The 21,811-nt window shown below is 41.8% G+C and overlaps 1 protein-coding gene across 5 annotated transcripts in view; it reads left to right on the top strand.

Moving 5' to 3' along the window:
• EBF1 (EBF transcription factor 1) overlaps positions 1-21,811 on the top strand; it is a 267,551-nt gene that overhangs the window by 153,109 nt on the left and 92,631 nt on the right. For all 5 annotated transcript variants that reach the window (XR_014591142.1, XM_083871631.1, XM_083871630.1 and 2 more), the window contains exon 7: positions 14,299-14,380. Coding sequence is in view for 4 of the 5 variants with exons in the window: in XM_083871631.1 (XP_083727757.1) it covers positions 14,299-14,380 (82 nt within the window). In the remaining variant the exon portion in view is untranslated. The remainder of the gene's footprint in view (positions 1-14,298; positions 14,381-21,811) is intronic.

The raw sequence follows: 21,811 nt of genomic DNA, 5'->3' as shown, positions 1-21,811 counted from the left end.
GCAAGTGCTAAGCCTAGTTAGAAAATGCACCTGAGTTAGGTTTTGTTTTATTTTTTTTTCAGTTGTTTTGCTTTTCTAATTGAAAGAAATAATTCTTGGAGTAGAAATTCAGTCCCTAGCAGAGCCATACACTGGAATACTTTCCCTTCTTTTACCAAAAACTCTTGCATGTTTTTGTGAAGTCACTTATTTCTCTCCCCTCTGAAAAGAGAATATTGGCATTTCCTTAACTGGCTTGATGACAGTAGGGACTGAGTACGTAAAGAGGATAAATTGTGTCCTTGCTGTGGTAAGGAAGTGTGGTAGGAGCACATGGGAAGGGAAGGCTGCTGAGGTCTGTGGTGGCACTGGAATATCCCAGGATCACACAGAACACCCAGCCAGGGTCTCTCTGGAGCTGCTGCTGGGTGGGAAGGAGAGCTGGTTCATTTCAGTGCAGCTCATCCCGCTGCTCATACAGGGATTAGGAAGGATGTTCTTCCAGCTGGGTTTCTGTTCCCCTCAGGGAGGCACTTCCCAATCTCCAGCCCCATCCTCTGCTCCAGCTGACAGCCTGGGGACGCTCCTGTCCTCTTGGGCCACCACTGTGTTCCCAGCAGGGATCAGAGGAGATCCTCACCCTGGAATTCAGGCTCGATTCTGCCTCTGGTGCCAGAGGATTGAGTCTGGTATTGGTGGTGCTTTGCTGCCTTGTCTCTCCAGAGGGATCCCTGATGTTTAGGGAGGGAGGAGCCAGACAGGTGTGGTGCAAGAAGGAAGAGGTGGTTGGTGGCTTAGCAATGATTTAGGTGCAGCATCAACTGCTCAGGGGACATCTAGGGGCTGCAAGTGGCAGAAGAGGTGACAATGGAAAGTTTACCCCTCTCAAAGCAAAGTGTGGGTGAAGGCAGCTCTAGAACGAAGCTAGGGGAAAAAAATAGAGCAAAAAGAAATGTTTCAGCAAAACAAACCATTTTGGTGAACAATAAATTCTTGAGGAAAATATGTCTCTGCCCGAGCCCTTATTTTTCTTTATATTAAATCATTACAAAATAAAACTTGTGACATTCACCATTCTGTACAATAGGCTGAACTGAAAAGAGCTGTATTCTTTTCTGTATGGTTTTGTGAGCCCTAAGGGTCCCTCAGAGAAGGAAGCAATGTTATTGTCATGCAGATTTCTCTGCTTTTCAAGATTTCCGAGTTTCAATGAATCCCTTGCAACAGGGTAGTTCTACTTCACGTTTTTAAATCTTTCTCCAGCAGTGCCTGTGTGGTGGCTTGTTTGCAATCTTCACTTATCTCATGGAGTTTTAGAAGTTTTTAGAGCTAAGTGTGGTTGCTGTGGCATGCAGACAGTACCAAGCTTTCATGTTGGCACTCAGCTTACTTTTTGCTTTTCCTGCCCATTTGAAGCTTAACACGTATGTAAGGGGAAAAAAAAAAAAAAAAAATATGAAGTTTGTTCTTATCTGTTGTATGTTTTGTGGTGGTACCTGAGGACTTCTGGTAGGTCAGATTTCTATACAAATCATTTTGTGCTGCCCCACAAAATTTTGACTGAAAGGAGTAAAGATGGTAAATGAATGACAGAGAGGAGAATGGGATTAAAAGAACCCAGGTGCTGGAGGTGCTGTACAGCTGACATTATTTGATTATGGTGATGCTGTTTATTTGGGCTGCACTGGTCTAATAATTTGGTTTTGGTCACGAATAGCAGTCTCAACTTCTTATTGCATAGGTGTTGTCATGGAGTTACTTGGAGGAGGGGTTTGCACCATATCCTTTCTGTGTTGGGTGATGTGCAATATACAATATTGCTTTTAGATAAAATGACGTTTTATTAGGCAATTACTAAATGAATTTTCTGCAGTGAAATTGTTAAAATATGTGGTCCTCGGTTTTTAGGGTCTTTGTGACCTCTAGCATTTTGCAGATGATGGGCTGCAGGGACACTGGGGTGTCACTGAACCTTAACTGGTGAACTGGTTTTTGCTGTCGTGGCTGATCTCAGACTGTACTCCCAAATGGTTTCCTTCAGCAAGAAGTAGTGTGTAGAGTGCAGGAGCAGCAATGCTCCAGCCTTTCAACAGAATTTAACCATCTCTATTGCTCTAAAGCTATGAAGTGCCAAAAAAATCCCATACACGACCTAGAAAAACAAATTGGTAAGTGTGGTTCTTTCACTGATCCAGCCTATACAGAATAATTTTCTTAGAGACATTTAAAGTCTATGAAATCCTACATCGTTTCCCCTTTATATATCAGAAGTCTTTAAAAATATCTAAGATTTTTTTTTATGCCAACAATACATGAGAGAATCCTAGATGTGTGTGACACCTTTTAGAAAGTGTCTTTGTCTTTATCTATCCGTACGGTACCTGTGTGCTAGAGAAGTGTCATGATCCCTATTTTAAAGATGGGAAAAGAAGACAGAGAGATTTAAAGGCAGATTTTTAAAGCTGTTTTGACTTCTAAAGATGCAGTAAAATGTGCAGTAGGACTTTTAAGAGGGCTTAATTGCATCTTTAGCAGCCTGAAAGCGACGTGGCGGCTTCCAAAATATACCAAGCACAGAGAGGAATGTAGGTCTTCTGTGTCCTGCTCTAGTACTGTAACCATTGGATGGCCCTTCCAGGGTGGATTGCTTTTGGAAAATAAGTGTGACTTTCTGCTGCATTGCTCTTCAGGATTGCTGCTTCAGTAGGACATGGAAGCATTGAGTCGTGGCTGCTGAGATTAGGTGAAGAGCTTTCACTTACAAATTTTCTCAAGATGATGTTTTGTCACAGTAGAGGTTTTTCTCTAAGAATTTTTTTCGTGCTGGCAGACCTTCAGACATGATCCTTTCCACAAATCTTCCTTTTTTACAGACTGTTGTTTCCCAATAGAGGCAAAAAAAGCATCCAGAGAATTCAGTCAGATCTGTGTCTCCCAGTCTGGCTATAAGCTCATCACCAATGCATTAATTTGTGTATTCCAGGATGTTTTGTTTCATAAGGAATCTGTTGCTGTGATGGAATACAACACTGTAAAAGAGACCATATGGGCAAAACTGGTGTTACTCTCAGGAAAGCTTTGTTATCAAACAAAAACGGGGATCCTGGTTGGTGCTTTGGTAAGAGTCAGCTTTCCAAGGGGTGAGGAGTCAGCTGTCAGGGGTCCTTTCCTTATCTGTCTTCTTCCTCTGCTGCTGCCAAACCTGTTGAACTCCATAAAAGCTGGTTCTAGTGACGACTTCCCTCCTGGCCCCAGTGTGCATTTGCAACATGCAGTTTTATTACTGCACATAGTACTTAATGCAGTCATATGTAGATCCAGATGTCTTTCCTCAATCCTGAACCTGCCACAGCTGTAACCAAATTAACCAAAAGATGCCAAATTTTTCCCTGTTGCTTTCCAGTGCTTACAGTTCTTTTTTCAGGAAAATTGGAAGAAGGGTTTTAAACAGTACATGTATATCACATGTATATTTTTAATATACTGTTACTTAAGTTATGCTTTATTCATATTGTTTTTTAAAAAAATCAGTTTTGCTCAAGAAGTAGTAAAGAAATTATTGGTGCCATGCCAGTCATCTGCAGTTTAGCATCACGTTCTGCAATACAACTCTGTGGTGTTTCATTTCTGTTTAAAGCTGTGATTGGCTGTGGAAGCACTAAGAATGGAAATATTGCAGGTGTTCAGACTAACTGTAAATCAAACCCAAGATCTGGCCCCACCTGTGTGTTGTGTTGTTATAAGTGATAGTATCCATAAACTTGGTTGGCTTAAAGTGGTGCGAGTGAAATTGTAACGTGATACACTCAGGAGATGTGTTTTTGATAAACTTGCTGAAGAGTTGTTTATACATCCCTATAATCCTGTGTGGCAACTTGTGTTCATCTCTATACCTGTCTGACTAGTTATGATGTGTGCTGATAAAATTCAATGACTGGACTGAAACATATTTAATACATTAAAATATATGAAATACACCTGTCACAGGTACCTAATTCTGCATATTCCATGCCATTCCCAGGCCCAGCCTGGGTGTGCACACACGTGCCCACGTGTGGCTGTGGTCCCCAGTGTGCAGTTTATAGTTTGGAGAGAAATCATCCTCCATCATTCGTCACTGCTGAGCTGCAGCAGACCAGGCCAGCACATCATTTGTTAACAGCGACAAAGCCGCGCTCATAAACGCCGACATGTTACATTAATTTATAGGCACTGAGTGACTTATTAAATGTGACGTGTGAAATATAACAGGGCCCGGTATGGATGATTAGGTTTTGGGCTTTGAATTGTTGACAAGGCAGGGGTAATGAATTGCGGGACACAAGCGAGTGTGTTTCCCCCTCATTAGTCAGTATTAGCTGCATTAATAGTAATAATTGGATATATTCATCATTTAAAATGTTTTAATAAATGTTTGGACAGCACCTGATCTAGGCTGTCAAATATTAGACTGGAAGGTTTGTGATGGGAGAAAAATTATGCCATTCCTTCTGCAGAGATTTATACAGCCTAAGGGGTGCCATTTGCCAATGTCCTTTAAGAGGTAATGGGTGAGAGGGAGTTTGGGAACAGACAGTGCAACAAGAGACAAACGAGCCTCTCTTGGACTTCAGGAAGACATTTTCAGTTTATTCAAAAGATTTCTTGGTCCTGAGCTCGAGTCTCTGAGATGGGGTCTGAACTGGTTATTTCTGTTCAGATGCCAACCTCAGGTGAGAACTTCACAAAAGGTCTGCGTGTTCCCGTCTGAATTTGTTTCACTCTTTCACTACTGCAGACTGAATGTTGCCTGGGGCTCAGGAACTTTCCAATTTGGGGTTTTGGCTTGGAGTCATCATTACTTTGAGCTATTAACATATTTAAAATTCCAGAGAGTTTTCTGCCTGGACACCTTGAAAGCATAAGTCTCTGTGGGATGAAGGCAAGTAGGTGTTCTGTGGGTGTTCTGCCACCTCCACTTCCATTCTTGGTTTCTGTATCTCAGATGCATTATTGCCTACAGTTTGATACAAAGCTTCCTTAGAAAAAGGAAAAGAAATATACTCTTTTAAAAATATTATTATTTTGTGATCTTTAGAAATGGGATTTAAAGAATAACCTAAAACTTTCACCAAGGAATACAGAATGTGTCTGTCTCTTGCTTTAAAACTGACATTTTAAGTGTAAGTGAACATTAGAACGTGCCTTCTAAATGACTGGATGGAGATTAAAGAAATCATGTCCAGTTGCAAAAAAAAAAAAAAATTAAAAAAATCTCAATTTAAAACTTGTGAGACATCACTTTGCTGTAACTCATTATGTAATGAAACCCATTTTTTAAACGCAACCTTCAGGATATACAAAAGCAACAGCGATGGATTTATTGGTGCCGCATCACTAGACTGACATTTTTTTTATTTTCAAAGACGAGTCCTCTAAGGAAAAGCCTCACTAGTGTGGGAAGCAGCGTTTGGTGGCTCAGTGGGAGGTTGGCTTCCCTTTCAGATGCTGCTGAAGAGGTGTCACACCGGGGAGTGCCGCATTGCTGGAGGTGCCCGTCTTTCAGGAGAGACACAAAGTCAAGTGTCTGACCACCTGTAGTCATAACAAGTCCCAAGACACTTTCTGCAAGGATGAAAGTGTTCTCCTCAGTGTCCTTGCTAGTTCCAGGTAGCTGCTTCTGCTGAGCGTCGGGAATCTTTAAGGTGCAAGAGAGAACTTTGCAGCTACAGCCTACAATGCCTTTCCCACATCTCTCTGGCACAGAAGAGGACATCAGCAAAAGTCTTTTTCCTACGTATTCAAGGCTCGTTGCTTTAAGAAAAGCTCTGAAACACTTAATCCAAAACTTGTGATTTAAGCAGATATGAATGGATTCTACATGCTTGGTACAGAGGTCATTATTTCTGAGGTTAATTAAGCTCTTTCAAGATCAGGTTAAAGGTAGCAGACATATGCAATATTTATTGATGACAACTCCAGCATTACATATAGGGTGATCCTCTTCACCAGCACGTCAGAAACTTTTCCCTTTCTTTTTTCAATTTTTCCCCATTTGTGGTAAATCCCAGTGAATTTTACAGTGTCTGGGTTGCTTGCCCACATACACACACACACACAAATCTGCAGCATTTTATCCTTAGAGGCAGTTCATGATCCTCTTCAAGTACCCCTGGCATGTCTTCTCTTGTTGAACCGCTGCACACAGAGCTCAAAGTGCCTCCGCCTTTCCACTGAACAGCCTCTTGCTTCCTTCCAGCTCTCAAAATAGCCACCACACTCCGGATCCTGTGCTCCCTGCCAGAGCTCCCTGCTGCAAAGGAAACGAGGGCTCTGTTCTCTTAAATATCGTGAAACAATGGGAACCCCTGGATGGAATGTGCAGGTTGTGGGCAGGAGCTGAAGGCAGCAATTGACTTTCTTCCACAACATTTTTGCACTTGATCTTGCCTTGTATAAGACAATATTTGCCTTGAGAAAAGCAGCTTCAGAGGGCTGGATTAGCCCTGCTCTCCAACATCCCCTGACTTTGATACCTCTGCTGCTTTTTGGTGCCCATGCTAAAGTTACAGGAGTTTACCTTGAGGAAAGCAGGGAAGCAAATGCTGATATCGTATTGCAATAGCAGCACTGCTGTTATCTGTCAGCACTTACACTGAACAGAGGCTCTTTTTGCTAAAGTATGACTCTGGCAGGGCTGCTAATTCACTGGCATTGTGTGAACTATGACAGACCACAGGGCTGGTTTGTAGTTTTTTTCCAGTGACTGAAGTCTAATGTCTTCAGTAAAAATTAAAAATAGTTTACTCACTTTTATGCTCTAGTATTTGAGGGGTGTAATGGGAGTGAAATGGGGGAATACTGGAGGGAAAAGCAGTTAAATTTAAGCAAAATGAATTTTATTAATTTAAGTATTTACAACAGTTGTCATCAACCACTACCAGCAAACACCCTGTGTATCCCCTGTACACAGATGGCATAAACTCCTTCCAACTTTTATTTTGTTTGTCATAGAAAGGCAGTTGCAGTTCAAGCATAATAAAAATTTTAGATACTGGAGCTGGGAACAAGTAAGGAGATATAGAAAAATTCAGATTTTCACTATTTTAGGAAAAAAAAATTAAAGCCAGACCTGGGAGCAAAATTAAATTACAGAAGACAGAGCATTCAAACCTGCCTCTGGACTAATCTTAATTCTGTTTTGTGATGTTGTTTTTCAGTGGTGTTATCTCTTGCTTTTCTTATTAAAAGTCCGGGAAAAGAAACTAAAACAGTCTGCCTGTGATTTTAACACACTCACAAGAGAAAATGCCAAACACACTTTCCCAAACTACTCTAAATTTCTGTGATGCATTATAACTCAGTATCAGGGATCTAGAGGAGTCCAGAAGATGCAAGATGAAAAATTGATATGCTGTGCTTCGCTGTGCGGAACACACAGACCTGAGGAAAAGTGACTGGGAGCACCTGCTGAAGCAAGCAATGAGTAATTTAAGGCTGGTTTGGGCAGCCCTGCCTTCTGATTTGGTGATTATGCGAGTGTCTCCTCAGCTATTTGCTGTTCTGAGCTGAATATTTACTGTATTGATAACCGCAAACCCTGGCAGTGCTGGAGCTCCAGCAGCCACAGCAAGTTCACAAAAATAACATTATTATTATTATTATTATTATTATTATTATTATTATTATTATTACTATTAGTATTGTTATTATTATTATGTTTCTGTTATTATGGCACTGCCTGAAGAATTTCAGTCGACAGGCTCTGACTGCTTGAGGTTTATTCTCTGCATCTCATTGCTTTTCTTGGACCTTTTCTGCAGTTCAGGAGGAAGATACATATTTTCTAGTAAAGTAAATAATTTTCCATGCTTTTAGTTTTGGTGTTTGTTTGTTGGTTTTGTAAACCACTGAATTGCTTAGCATCCCATAAATGCAAAATGCATGTCTAATTTGGCTTCAATTTGGAATCAGTAAGAACATTGAATCCAGAGAGAACAGACTTGGGATTTTTTTTTCTTAATTAGGATGTTTGATAACTCAAGAGGTTATGTTTAGAAGAGAGTTAGATGGCTGTATCTGGTGTTTAATTTCTCGTCTGCCGAATAAATTTCCTGTTGTAAAAATGCCACAAAAGGTAGCTACTGCTGTTTATTGACTAAAGAGCCAAGTAAAATCCAGCTGTGAACATGTGGGTAATAGGAGGTTTATGCCTATGGATGCCTCCATGCTTATATTTGATTTCTGTGCTCAGCCTCATGTTGGTAAATATCAGTGTAGGTCTCAATTATTCTTTTGTGAATAAGGTACCTGACATGACTGGGGAGCTGTATGTGAAAAGACCTCCAGGGAAAAAAAATCCAAAACAAAAAAAAAAAATAATCTTCAGGTAAAGTTTTAAAATGCTGTAAAATTAAAGAAATTATTGTTCAAGAATAAAAAAAGCTTTATTTTACCCTAAGTTTTTCAGTGTTTGGAATTTTGCCATTTTAAAATAGAAGTTTTGATAGGAAGAGTCAACTTGAAAAGGGATGTCGCTTTGTGTACATCCTACACTACAACCCAGGACAAGGGAAAAGAATTAACTTTGTCTCTCTGAAGGTTATAAAGGGACATTTCATAGATCATAGAATCATAGAATGGTTTGGGTTGGGTGGAATTTTAAAGCTCATCTCATTCCAAACCCCTGCCATGGGCGGGGACATCTTCCACTATCCCAAATTGCTCCAAGCCTTGTCCAACCTGGCCTTGGACACTTCCAGGGATGGCGCAGCCACAGCTTCTCTGGGCACCCTGTGCCAGGGCCTCACCACCCTCACAGGGAAGAAGTTTTTTGCTAATATCTAATCTAAACCTACTCTCTCTACCTTTTGATTATTTGCTTTTCCAAATAAAATTGCATTTCCTCTATATTTTTATTTTAGCGACAAATTACTGAGTAGATCAAGTTACCAGGAGTTACAGGAGAAGTTATAGATAGACAAAGAGAAAAGTGTGTGAAAAGTGCAGAGAAAAGCCTGCAGAAGCAAAGAGAGCAGTGGCAGTGAGTCTGTCAGCCTTGGTGACCTCTGGGCTCACCCCAGTACTGGCTTTGGTACCTCTTGATATGCCAAGTTTTCACCAGAGCTAAAACACCCGTCAGGGGTTGTTTGAGACAACTGTTTTTGTAGCATCACCAGGCTGACAGCAGAGCTGGGCCTGCAACGTGCTCAAGTATGTGAGTAGTACCTTTGTCTCCATCAATACTGCTTCTGTATTTAAATTTATGCACATATTTAGTACTCTGCTGAATTGGTGTGCCATACAGAATGGGCATGCAATCCTTTTATCTGATGGAAAGTTGCTAATTATTGCCCTGGCCCGTGTATTTCGGTTTTACTAATTTTACAAACCCACATATACTTGCTGCTGTGTTTCATGCAGGAGTCTGAGGTTGCCCTTTTTCTATCAAATGTGTTTACACCAGAGAAAAGGTGTGTTTTGTCAGTTTTGTTTGCCCTAGCCAGGTCTGAGCTGTATAACCAGCACTCACTCTCTGGATAGCCACTGGTCTGGCTGACCTTGGCACCATGACAGCTCTCGTATTTTCACATGGAGGAGCTGTTCTTGAACAACTTCTCCAATGTATCAGGAACAAACAAGCTTTTCTTCAGCATCAGGAATGCAGCAGGTCTTCTTTCCAACTATTTTTTTCTTCTCCCACAGACATATTTATTGTGGCAATGGCAAGAAAATCCTACTGCTAAGCCTTCGTGTTTGAGTTCCTTTAAATTTCCTTCAGGGGAGTGACAGAAGAGCCAACGTAGATCATGTCAGGGCTTGCTTTCTTTAATTTAACTCTTGAGTTATTTTTATATAAACATGAGTATTAATTTGTAGTGGCAAGAAAAGCAGGAAGGCAAAATCCTCTTACATCTTCATTACTTGGATTTCCATTTCTGCCGTGTGTTTAATTTAAATCCCTGTGGTAGTGGCAAAGAGCGGGATGCTGCTGGGGAGGGTGCTGCACAAACCCAAAGAGTTTGGGGTGTGATGGACAGTGAGGCCAGCAGGGAGTGGCAGGGAGCATTTTAAACAAGTGGAGTGACCTCCAGCTGGTCTTGTACTCACTAGATCCATCAGTGGAATAAGAGGAATCAGAGGATGGATGGGGCAGGAGTGAGGACAGAGCTGGTTTCAGGAGCTGGAAGCAGCAGTAGGAACCAGGCCTGGGGTAGAGTTCCTCCCTAGCAGAGGGTGAGAGCACAGTCCTACTGGCACCAGCATCTTTTTGGAAATGCAGCAGTTTTGTTAGAAAAAAAACAGTTCATCATCTCCAGAAAAGGAATTTCTATTGAATTGTGACAAAAGGAGAGAACATTCCCAGAAAAGCCAATGGCACATTTTTTAGGGCTTTTGCCTGGCAGACAGAAGTTCGCATTAATTTGGGGTCTGATTCAGCTCAGGGGTTTGTATTTAACCAGAGGATGTATTTCTACACTGGACTTTGCAGTTACTCAAAGATTTGTAGTCCATGCATGGCACAGATTAACTGCTCAGCAACTTCACTCTCTCAGCAGTTTTTTGCAGCCTGCCCTGAGCAGCATCGCAGGACACCTAAACATAATCTAAAATTAATTGGTTTCCCCCAAAACTTCCCTTCCTTACAATCCAGCCATGTCTCTGTGGGATAAAGGTGATGCATGGAATTCTCTGGTTTAATACCAGAGTCAGTAAATCCAAGTGCTCTGTAAAAAGTTTTTGTTCCTGGACCTGAGCTGACTTGCACGGAGCTGGATTCTATTTCTTTGCTCCACATGCAGAAATGCTCTTCACACCAGGGATGGTAGTAGTCAGGAAGGGAGTCAGAAAATATGTTTTGGTTGATTCATTTAAAAAACCCCAAACCTTCAATGGTAGCAATAAGGATAATTGATGACTGATTCCTGTGTGGCAGAAGAGCGGATGTTCAGCAGTCACATAAGTTTGGAGAGAGAGTTGAAGATTTTATTGATGCTCCTGTGTTTTGCACATTTTTTTTTTTTTTATCTTGGAAATGAATTTCAGAACCCAGTAGTGAGTATTAATGCTATATATCCTCTGTGGTTAGCATTAATGGTACACAGTCTTGCCAAATGCGGGGAAAGTTAGAATTGAAAAAAAAAAAAAAATAACCCACTGTGAAGAAGCTCAGTGTGAGCAAATGGGGATGGAGGTTTATGCTTACAAAGAGCTCAGCTCTGTTGGCACTTCTCCTGGACCAGGGCTGTCAATCCAAATCTGAAATATTTGCAGAGTGAAGTGTTGCTAATGAGCAATGCTGGCAGGACTGGGCTTGAGGTGATGAAGGCACCTGAACAAGAGTTTTAAAGCAGGAACCAAGAGCCTGGGCTGAGCCTCATGGACCAAACTGTTCTGTTCCACTCTTGTCCTAATGTGTTCTCATCCTCTTTCCTGCCAAGGTGGGGGTTTCTATCAGCCAGAGGGTGCAGTGCCAGCCCAGGAGCTGCTCAGCTCTTGCCTGGATGAATGTGGGATGCTTTGTGTGGCCAGGGGGACTCCAGCCCTGGTGTGTTCCAAAACAAAGTGCAGCCCTATAGTTTGTTTTGTCTTTCAGTGGAATTAAAATACAGCTCTTGGCAGAATGTGTTCTGTAAACTGGTGACTTTTTTTGCTTAATACACAGTGAGTGAACTTGGCTGTGTGAGCTTCACGTTCCTCTGAAAATGCTGTTATTTTTGCAAGTTAATTTTTTTCTGGAGTTGGTTTAATTCAAAGGAAGTTTTGTTTGCTTGGTTGCTTGCCTGAGGTTTTTTGGTAGGTTTAAACAGATGAGCTTCATTTCTTCTGCAGTTTATTTTGGTGAAACTTCTGTAGCCCTTGGGGGTTATAGCACGGTGCAAACGGAGTTAGACTGCAAAACTTTGGGCTAGAGTTTTGCAGACCCCAAAAGTCAACTCTTGTACTCCAGAGTGATTTTTCAAGCCTTTGACTTGATATGAGCTCAGGCTTTGTAAGGGGAGGAAAGGCCCAGTGTTTCTCCAGAGAGCTCCACAAAGAGTTTGCCATCTCTTTTGAGGAGCTCTTAAACCAACCCGCCAACCCTATTGCCCATTATTCGTGGGCTATGCAAAGCCATAACAGGAATTTTTAGCTATTTGAAACTGCTCCATGGCCCAGCTCTCCTCGGGGCCGGGGTGTTGCTCGGGAGCTGTGGCAGACTGGGTGGGCAGCTGCTGCACCGGGCCCTCGGCGAAGCCGCCAAAATCCCGCAGTAAGCCCAGGGCAGCGCCAGCTTCTCCCCAAAGAGTCAGTGGCTCTGAGAGGTTTTGCCACATAAGGGTCTGTTGGAGGCTGCAGGCACCAGCTGACAGGGATGTCTTTGCCTCCGAACAGATGGCCAGGCTTTTTATTTCAGCGAGCAATCTCGTGTGGAGGGGTGGTCTCCGAGCCCTGCCAGCCTTTGGCGAGGCAGGGCCAGCTTAGGGCAAGAGGGATCTGATGTTTGTGCCCTTCATAGCTCGTGAGCTAAATGATGAGCTGCTGACAGGACAGCCATCATCTGAAGTGTAAGATCCCGAGCTCTCCCCACTTTTCGCTTCTCTTTGGTGGAATTAATGCCCTATTTGCTTGTCTCTCAAAATCCGTTCTGGCACAAGTACAAACCCTCGCCTGGTGGCAAGCAGTTGTCTGGATCCAAGATGCCAAGATTTGTGCTGACAGCTCCTTCTACACAATCTGAGTCAGGCTGTCACAGCTGGCCATTAGCGGCTTAAAAAGACACACATGTACAGCAAATAGCACCACCTTTCTATTATTGAATATCAGAACCTGCTTGATTGAGAAATGCAATGGCTTGCACTGCTCTTTCCTTGAAACAAACACAGTCTCCAAGCCCCTGTTCTAGTGTGGTGGATGTTTATTTTATTGCTTGCTCTTATTTAGAAGCTCAGGTCTAGAAGAGACTTCCTGGGCCAGGAGATCTAGTCCTTGATAATCCCAAGCATCACACTTGCTAATCCTCCTCATTACATTGCATTTCTTTAATGAAAACAGCCCCTCGTAGGTTTGATTTATCATTGCAGCCTTTTGCCTTGTATGATTTTCTTGACGTGGAGGAACAAGCAGCAAAACTTGTCTTGTTGAGGGGCAGCATCACAACTAGAGCAGGGCAAAGAATGCTGCTCATCAAAAAGGGATTTTCTGAAGCTGTTTACCCTGCAGTGTTGCCTTTCTTGGTGACAGTCTGTGCAAATTCTGCTGACCTAGCATTCAGTTTGGGTGCTAAAAGAGGGCTGCTTGCAAAAGTTAACATTCAGATTTAAAGTAAAACAGGATCAAACTGTTCCTCACCCCACTCCTGTATGTGGGAACAGGGCAGAGGAACTTCTGCTTAGTCATTGATGGTTATTGCATGTGTAATGCTGCTCTGTCTGGTTACACTGGGCTTTTAACTTGCTGTAGGATTAAACTTTGCACAGCTGAGCTTTAGTAGACCTTAGTCTGTAGTTTATTTTGGACAAAAGGCTGATAAACTTTGGCTTTCAGGGAGGAAGCCTGGAATCTGAGACCAACTATTATTCATTGACTTGTCTTTCTGAGTTTACAGTCCACTGATGCATAACACTGAAAGAAATATTTTCAGTGAAATGTTTGCTTTTTTCTTTGGCTTTGTAAAAGGCAATGCCTTTTCTTAGAGATATATGTCAGGGTCATATAGCTACTTCAGTGAACTGTGTACGGTCAGGAAATAGACTGCATCAAAAATATTTCATTTTTCCATGAAGTCATTCTTTTGACCAAGACTTCTTCCTTCTCCTCTTAGGGATTTGGGCTCCACTAACCACTATTTGAGCATTAATTTTATGCACAAACTTGGTTTAATCCTGGGAGGGCGATTTCAACTGTATGGAACATTTTCAGTATTTTATTGTATTAAATCAAAACTTGTGGGTGACAGCAAACTTGTAAAACAAAACCCCATTTATACCCCAGGGAATTTTCATGTCTAGCATTTGTCTGTCCCTTTTTTGCTGTGGTGAAAAACGTGTCCTTTCCTCATTTCTCTGGATGGCACAGCAAGCCTGGCGTGACAGAGGGACTGACTCTGCGAACTTTAATGGCTCTGACACAACAGAGCTATGAAATTAGTGTTTAAATTTTCAGGATGTGCTCTCATGTTTTGCTAGACTGGGGCCTATGCAAGCTCCACTCCCTCTTTGGGTGGGCAGGGGGGCGATTTGTCTGAGCTGGGAATACTGATGTTGATAAGTCTTTATTGTACCAAATGTGCAGATGTCATATTTATACACACTACACCCTATTTATGAGGCATTAATGTTCGCTTCTCTTTCTCCACAGGTTCTTCTTGAAATTTTTCCTCAAATGTAACCAAAATTGCCTAAAAAATGCAGGAAACCCTCGAGACATGCGTCGATTCCAGGTCAGTCGGACACGCTTCCTCCTTTAAAAATCAGCAGCTGTTAGGGACAGAAGTACTTTGACCCAAACTAACCTAGTAATTCACTGAAAGATGCTAAAAACATAAGGTCACAAAATATTGCCTGAGGACTTCTTGTCACAGCAGAATTGGCAGGAAGTAGTTGGGTTTTCTTGCTCTGGAAGAGAGCACTCTTGAAGATAATGTCATCTCCACCGGAAGGGAAAGCATGGAAAGGAAAAATCAGAATGACCTTGCTGTTGTTCTCAGCTATGGGGCTCCCCTGCTCTGAGATATTCCTCTCTCCATGGGGAGCTATTTGTTTTCATGCAGATACAGCATGAGGACCTTGTTTATTGGCTGAGGCAGAGGAAGGTGTAAGAACAATTAATAAAATCAGGCTCCTGACTACACTTGTCACTCCTGAGCAGTGGTAAAGAGTCATAAACGTGCATTGATGGGCTGAAAGTCCATCCCTGTAGTCAGCACTTGGAAAAAGCTACCATGGGGTGTTTATTTCTTGCAATGCTTTGGGCTGGTGTTTTCCCCACTATTGCATCTTGTGGCACTGGAGCTTAGGAGCTGAAATATCAACACAGCTTCAGATGGCCAAGGACATCTTTTTATGCTCCCCCTATATCACAACTCATTTTGGGATGAAGAACATCACTGTCCCTTGGGAAGGTGGTCTGTACATGCACATCTCCCAGTGCTGGCAGCAGAGTGGAGTGGTGGCAACGCTGAGAAATAATTGCTCCAACCCTTTTATTGAAGACATGGTCTTTGACTGTGGCAATAATGCTTTGCCTGGGTACGTGCTGAATAAAAATATGGGATAGAGAGTCAAAAGACCTTCTTTTATGGTGGGAGGAGTGAATATAGCCCGTGGAGGAAATATGGTAGAATCTGTGGGCTTTGCCTCAGGGTTCTGAGGAAGAAACAAGAGATTTGTCCTATAGACCACATGGGTCTCTGGAGAAAGACAACTCCAAAATATAACTGCTTTCTGCAGTTACTCAGGACCTTATTTGCTTCTTTTCCAGCATTGTTACACTTCAAAAAAAGTGTTGAATGTTATGTAAGTGACAATATTATTTATATGTAGAATGTCTTTTGTTGAACTGCCTAATTGCAGCAGCTCTGGAAGGCCAGAAGGGTGCTATTTGCCTCTGAGCAGGGAAGTGCAGAAGTGAGGAGATGTGACCACAGGGATTAAATTAATCAGTGTAAAAGCCAGCATTAGCATGGCAGAGCCCTCAGCTTCTCACCCCACACTCCTCCCTCTGTCACGTTTCTCCTGTGATTCCAGAGGGCATTGCCATGGAAAGAGAATGTGGGAAAAGGACTCTCACCAGCACGAGGATTTAGTCCAAGCAGTCACCCCTGGGGCCTGTCAGAGCTTGCTTCACAACATGTACACTCTGCTGGGGCTGTGCTCACCCAGGCTCCAGGCTGATTTTCATATGGAAATGCCTGTGCGTGTTCCCTCAGAACAGCAATCAGGAGCTGTGTCGGCGGGGAGGTAGGACATAGGAAAGGTTGTTGATCTCTTGACTTGTAAAGACATTCTGTCATACAAACCCAGCTTCACAGCAGTTGAGCTTTCCGTGTGTAAACAGAGACTGCTTAATTACACAGGTCATGTCAATTAGTGTGACCTCAGCATTTTCAAGAAATTAATCACTTTCAGCCGAGTGAACCACTCCTACTCTCATACAGGGTGGCATTGAAGCTCGCAGCGTTCTCTTCAGTGCCCAGGCTTATTGTTTTACAATAGCTGCTTTTGTTTCTTCCCTTTTCTTTTTTTAATTTTGAACTCGTTGGTCTTTTAGCAATGGACTTCTTAAAATAAAACAGCTGGGCTCTACAGAGTCCAAGCTTCATTTATCATTTCTTAGGGTGAAAAGGACCAAGTGTACATGTAGTATCTCAATGCTATGGTGCTCCTGGGTCTTTGGGGCACTGTTGTGTAGGAACCAAGTGAAATCTGTGCCATTGTGTTTGCTATCAGCTGCCTTTGAGTTGTTGCCAGTGACTTACAAGATCTCCAGTGGTGAATGTCAAAGTTCTAGTTAAAGCCCATAAGGATAAGAGATTTCCAGATACTTTTAAATGGTACCATGCTCATTTTATACACACAAAAATGGAGACATTCCTTTCTTTCATTCCCCTGCTTCTGATAGACTTTGAAGCTGCCAACAGACATGTTCAACTTTTTTGGTCTGTCATTCATCCATCCCCAAAAGTTGCTAGAAGTTCTCAGAACATAGATTATGGTTGTGATGGGAAAATCAGTGAAGGGTCAAGGACATGAGTCTTGCACTATCTAAGGACCAGTCCTGTGGAAAATTTCCTTTCTTAGTAGATTTTAGAGTTGGTTTGGGTTTTTTTTTTTTTCGCTGCAGCATGGAATTGTCTGATTATCATCTGATACAAGACATGTTAGGAAAGTACAGGGAGGCGGCAGAGTGTGTGTTGATTCAGGCAGCCTGTGTGAGACACTTTATTCAGGCTCGCAATCAGAAATGAATTAGGAGGTTTTATCCTGAATTTTGCTTGCAAATGTACGAGTGTGATAAGTCTAACATAAAAGCTGTTGTGGGCCTGGAAGGAAATAAATTTCTCTGCATGTTTGAGATGTCCAGGCATGTGATAAGTGCAGTGGCAGCAGAGTGTGTGTGCTGGAGCAGCGCTGGCCCTGGCTGTGTTGGTTGTGTCTCTGTTAACACAAGGAGACAGTCAGGGAGGAGAAGTCAAGTACTGCACAGTACTTCAGCTGTGCTTCACACTCCCTGCTTGTCCTTGAGAAAATCATTTCATCTTGATGTTTCATCAGCCCAGTTGCACACAACATTTGGTGCTGTTGTGAATTATCACCTTTGCCCAACCTTGCCTTTTTATTCCAGAAGCCCCACGGAGCGGATTCTCAGTCTGGTTGTGAATTCTTCATCACAATAAGTCATTATTCCTGGTGGGAAGGGCTCTAGTGCCCCTGTTAGTGGTAATATTAATACTGCTACTAAGTAAATGGTGTCATTGGTGAACTCTGCCCAGATTTGATTTTTCAGAACTAAAAACTCATTCATACAACCTAAACAGTTTTGTATGTTATTGTAATTAATGAAACCCAGGTGCCCTAGCTGTCTTGTTGTTCTTGTTTAAGCACAACTGCTTGTGAACTGACACATGTCAAGTTTTAATTTAGAGGAAACTTTTCAGGCTGTGTCACTGAATAAAACCCCAAACATTCACTTATTATGAAAACCTTGAAAGTCACTTAGAGATTGCCATGCTGTTTGATTCTGTTACCACAGCCTCTCCTGCAGCAGAGGCTGCTCGTTTGCCTCCATGGGATGCTGCCACTCATGTTTGAATTGAAGCCACTTGTGTCTTATTGCAAATTTGCATAAGAGACAGAGATGATGCTTCATGAATCCCAGATAATGGAATTTGGACATGCAAGGCTCCATCCCCAGAGAAGAGAAAGGAAAAAAAAAAAAAAAGAGACTGCAAAATAGCAGTGAGAGCTGTGGCCCAATTCAACAAGGTAATTAAGTGCCCGGCCTGTCCTTGAGCACGTGAACAAAATTACTGAATGTATTGTACTTATGTGCTCTTAGTTAGGCACATTTTGAAGTGTCTTGTTAAATGGAGAGTGATTTTTAGTTACTAGAATAAAGAAGTCAACACATTGTAGGAAGAGGTCATCAAGTGGTGATGGAAATAAAGATGTGCTCAAGCCATTTATAGCTTTCAGAAGAGTGGCAAGCACTGGAGTTACATATTTAACACTTCGGACACACTTCAAACCTGGAAATCATCCTAGCCAGATTTTCTCTGGCTTTGCCACTGGGTATTGGGGACATTGCAAAAATATCAGATCCCTCACCATACACTGGAGAAAATTGAAAGCACAAGGAAAATACTATGTCTTAATCAGTGAGCAAAGCTTAATGGGCTGTGGGTAAAAATCAGGACTTGTGCAATGCTTAATTTTGATATATTAGGTGAGGTACTATACCAAATAAACAGGCCGAGTGCTAAACGTGGATAAATAGCTTGATCTCCAGGCTCCTGGTCTCTGAATATTAAAGAGGAAAAAAAAAAAATCTAAGCTCCAAAGTATTCATAAACTGAACTATTTAATGGCAGGCAGAATAATCCACAGAGCTGGGATACGTTACTGCATTCGATAGTGCCAACTTCATTGAAGAAAGTTGTAAATCCGTGTGTTTCTTTCATACCTCTGTCTCCCCCGGTGTTGATACAGGATTTAAATTCAAAATCTATGAAGGGCTAAAGCTAAAGCTCAAAATCATTTTCCATGTTTGCCTGTCTCAAATTAAAACTGTGTTTTGTTGACAAAATTTGGAAAGGTTTGAGATTTGGCAGACCTGGTTGTCCCTGTGCTTACATTAATGTGTCAGCACCTCATTAATCATTTATTAAACTGTAGTGTGCCTTTCCCTCTTGCTACAGTCTGTGTTTTAGGATGCCTTGGTGCCCATTCCACATATACTCTGGCTGTCCCCTCCCCCTAATTTTATGATTTCTCCACAAATTAGTTTTAGCATGTGTTTTAACTTGAACATATCCCAGTCGTTTCAAAATCAAAATGAGGAGAGTGTAGTATTTTTTTAGATTAAAAAATATGAGTAGAACTTGTAAGTAGGTAAGTGCTCTGTAGCAATCCAAGTAGGTAACTGTGGCACACAATATTCAAGGTGCATTTTTTCACTCTTAATAATTAGAGACATTAATATTTCCTTAGTGCAGTGCGCATTCACTGTTCCTCTATTAATGAGAATTTTTGTTTAAAGAATTGAACAGCAAGAGTATGTTGCTTCTTACAGGTGTGCTATGAATAATCATTTTTTTTTCAAACAGACACATAAGAGGTTTTTTTTTCTGCATTTCCTGAGACTGGAAACAGTTTCTCTTGGGGATTCCATTTATAGTTTCTGCTGCTAACGACACCAAAGAACCACACCAATGTGGTCTCTTCATAGTAAATCAAACTATTCAGGAGGGGGGGTAGGGAGACATTGTTAAGTAATTCAAAATATGTTGCATCAACAGTTTTGAAAACCTGAGGAGGGGGAAATTAAATGTAGCTTTACTCACATAAAACCTCAAAAGGATTTTCTTCTCAAGCTCTTACCTAGAAAGATGCATGTATAGCAACAGATACTTAGATACAGAATTTTCACAGGTTTGAGAACTACCTTACTGCTACTACTCTTGACTCATTATTTTTCTGGAATCCCGTTTCTGAAAATGTTAAAAGTTTTGGTTTCAGCCCAGGATTAATCAGCTTCAGTGGGAAGTCTGTGTGTACCGATAGGGTTTTGGAATTGGGGAAAATATTTTATCTTGTAGCCATTGTTATTAATTGTAATTTTGTTAATTTTCATATGCATCTAATCAGACCCATGGAAGAAGATAAGGAGCTGGCATAAATCATGGAGCTGTGACAGGCAATGCCAAGGGTTTGGCTCAAAATCTCACTTGCAAAGAATTTACAATGGTTGCAAGTGCACAAATAAGATTGCAAACCCCGAGCCACTTACTATAAGATCATATTTTATTGAAAATATCATAAACTTTATTCTACCCCTCAGGAATTCAATGGATAAATTACTTTTGAAATCCCTTTTGGAATTTTATATATAGGGCTTGGGTTTTTTTCTTTCCTTAGTTTGATTTCAGAAAAACTTATCTGTAGTATTTGGTGCTTTCTTTTTCCCAAATTTCCATCTGTAGGAGCTCTTGAATCATTTATTCTGTATTTTAATATCTTTCACTTAAAACATGCACAAAAATCTATTGCTTGGAATGCTATTCCAAGGGAAGGGGTTAGGATCTCTTAGATGTAAAATATTCTCTTTTGTATTCCTCTTTTTAAAGAGAAAGACTTCAGGATCGGCTCTGGGCAGTTTAGTGGCTTTGCTTACTTTTTTGAGTATTTTAATTGGGGCCAGAAATAGGTAGAAAATTTTTCCTTTCACTCTTTTTTTTTTTTTTCCCAGCTCCAATTCAAGTGATGAAATTGAATAGTTGTAAGCGATCCTTTAAGTGTCCCCATTTGACCAACTTTGAGAGGCAGCAGCTTCCTGAGAGAGTTGAAGCAATGTTTGCCAATCCTTGTAAAGCATTTCACCTCTTCAGAGGCTAAAGCCTCTCAAAACCAAGAACAATTAAAGCGAGAGCCTTTCAGAGCGACTGGGGAATTCAGCAAAATAAATCAGAAATCCTCTGCCGTGGCTCTGGAGGCTTGCCTCATTATAAGAGCAGATCTATTAGCCCCCTTGCCATTGTCTTTCATTTCTCAAGTGAGGTGATTCTAATTAAATTAATCTGCATGTCAATCTATCGGTGATCAATCAAAAGGGCTGAGGTCCCCCTTTGCGGCACTGTGCTTGCGGCTGACAGGGGCTGATAATGGAGGAAGAAATAAACTGTCGAGCAAAGTTAATTAGTCAACATAATAGGTGGATTAAACAGGAGCTGCTGATTGCTGTTTCACATGTCGAAGCATGAGGTGGGAGCTGAAACTGCAATTAACAGACAATTATTATATTTGGTTGTAAGAGGTCGCATGAATAAACATATCTCTGTGGGTTTCAGTCTTTAATCCCTTTCCCTGTTTAATGTAAGGAGAAGTGTAGGTCATTTCTTCTTATTGTTTTAGTCAAAGTTCTCGAAGGCGACGCGTGCTCCTGGCAAACCAGCAGCCAGCTGAAGGCCAAATCTTTGGCTGGGGTAAAACCCTGGGAATGCCATACATTTGCAGGGAAAAGTGGGAGGGGTGGCTGAATGAAAAAGCCAGGGAGGCTGTGAGACTGCTTGGTCTGAATGGGGTAGGAGGAGATGTGGTGGGATGAGCTCACAGCTCTGTAAGGGACTTATTTCTCTGTAATATTTCATGGCTCACGTGCCCTCTGCCTGGACAGGGATTTCCTTTAGGATCCTCAGGGTTGAGGAGTCCCTCTGGACACCTTGGAGCAGCTGGGTGTTGTACTCTGGAGCCATCATTTACCTGTTTGCCCCTGCTGGGTTGGCTCCTCTCCTGCCCTGGGCAGCTCTGAGGAGCAGAAGTGTCTGATCCTTCCTCCAGTGCAGTCCTGCTGTGTCTCCCTCACCTCGCCTCAAATCAAATCCCAGGTGTTGACATTGAGATAAGTTGAGAAATACAAATAATTCTAACACTGGATGAATAGGCTTGTGTTCTCCAGATCAAGACCCCACTGTCAAGCGTGTGTGTGTGTGTACACAAACATGCCTATACGTACTCCTTAAGATAGAGCTCAGGAGAAATTTGGGCAAGTCCAACAACCTGCAGTGACTGTGCTGAGGGGAGAGCAGCAGAGAAGGGTGGGGGCAAGGCAGGCAACAACTCTCGTTACAACTTCACAAAATAAACTTTTGTTTTCT

The sequence above is a fragment of the Zosterops lateralis genome, assembly GCF_965231275.1.
Source record: "Zosterops lateralis genome assembly, chromosome: 14".
Lineage (NCBI taxonomy): Eukaryota > Metazoa > Chordata > Aves > Passeriformes > Zosteropidae > Zosterops > Zosterops lateralis.
Note: the sequence above shows the minus strand (reverse complement) of the source record. Positions and strands in the feature narration are given on the sequence as shown.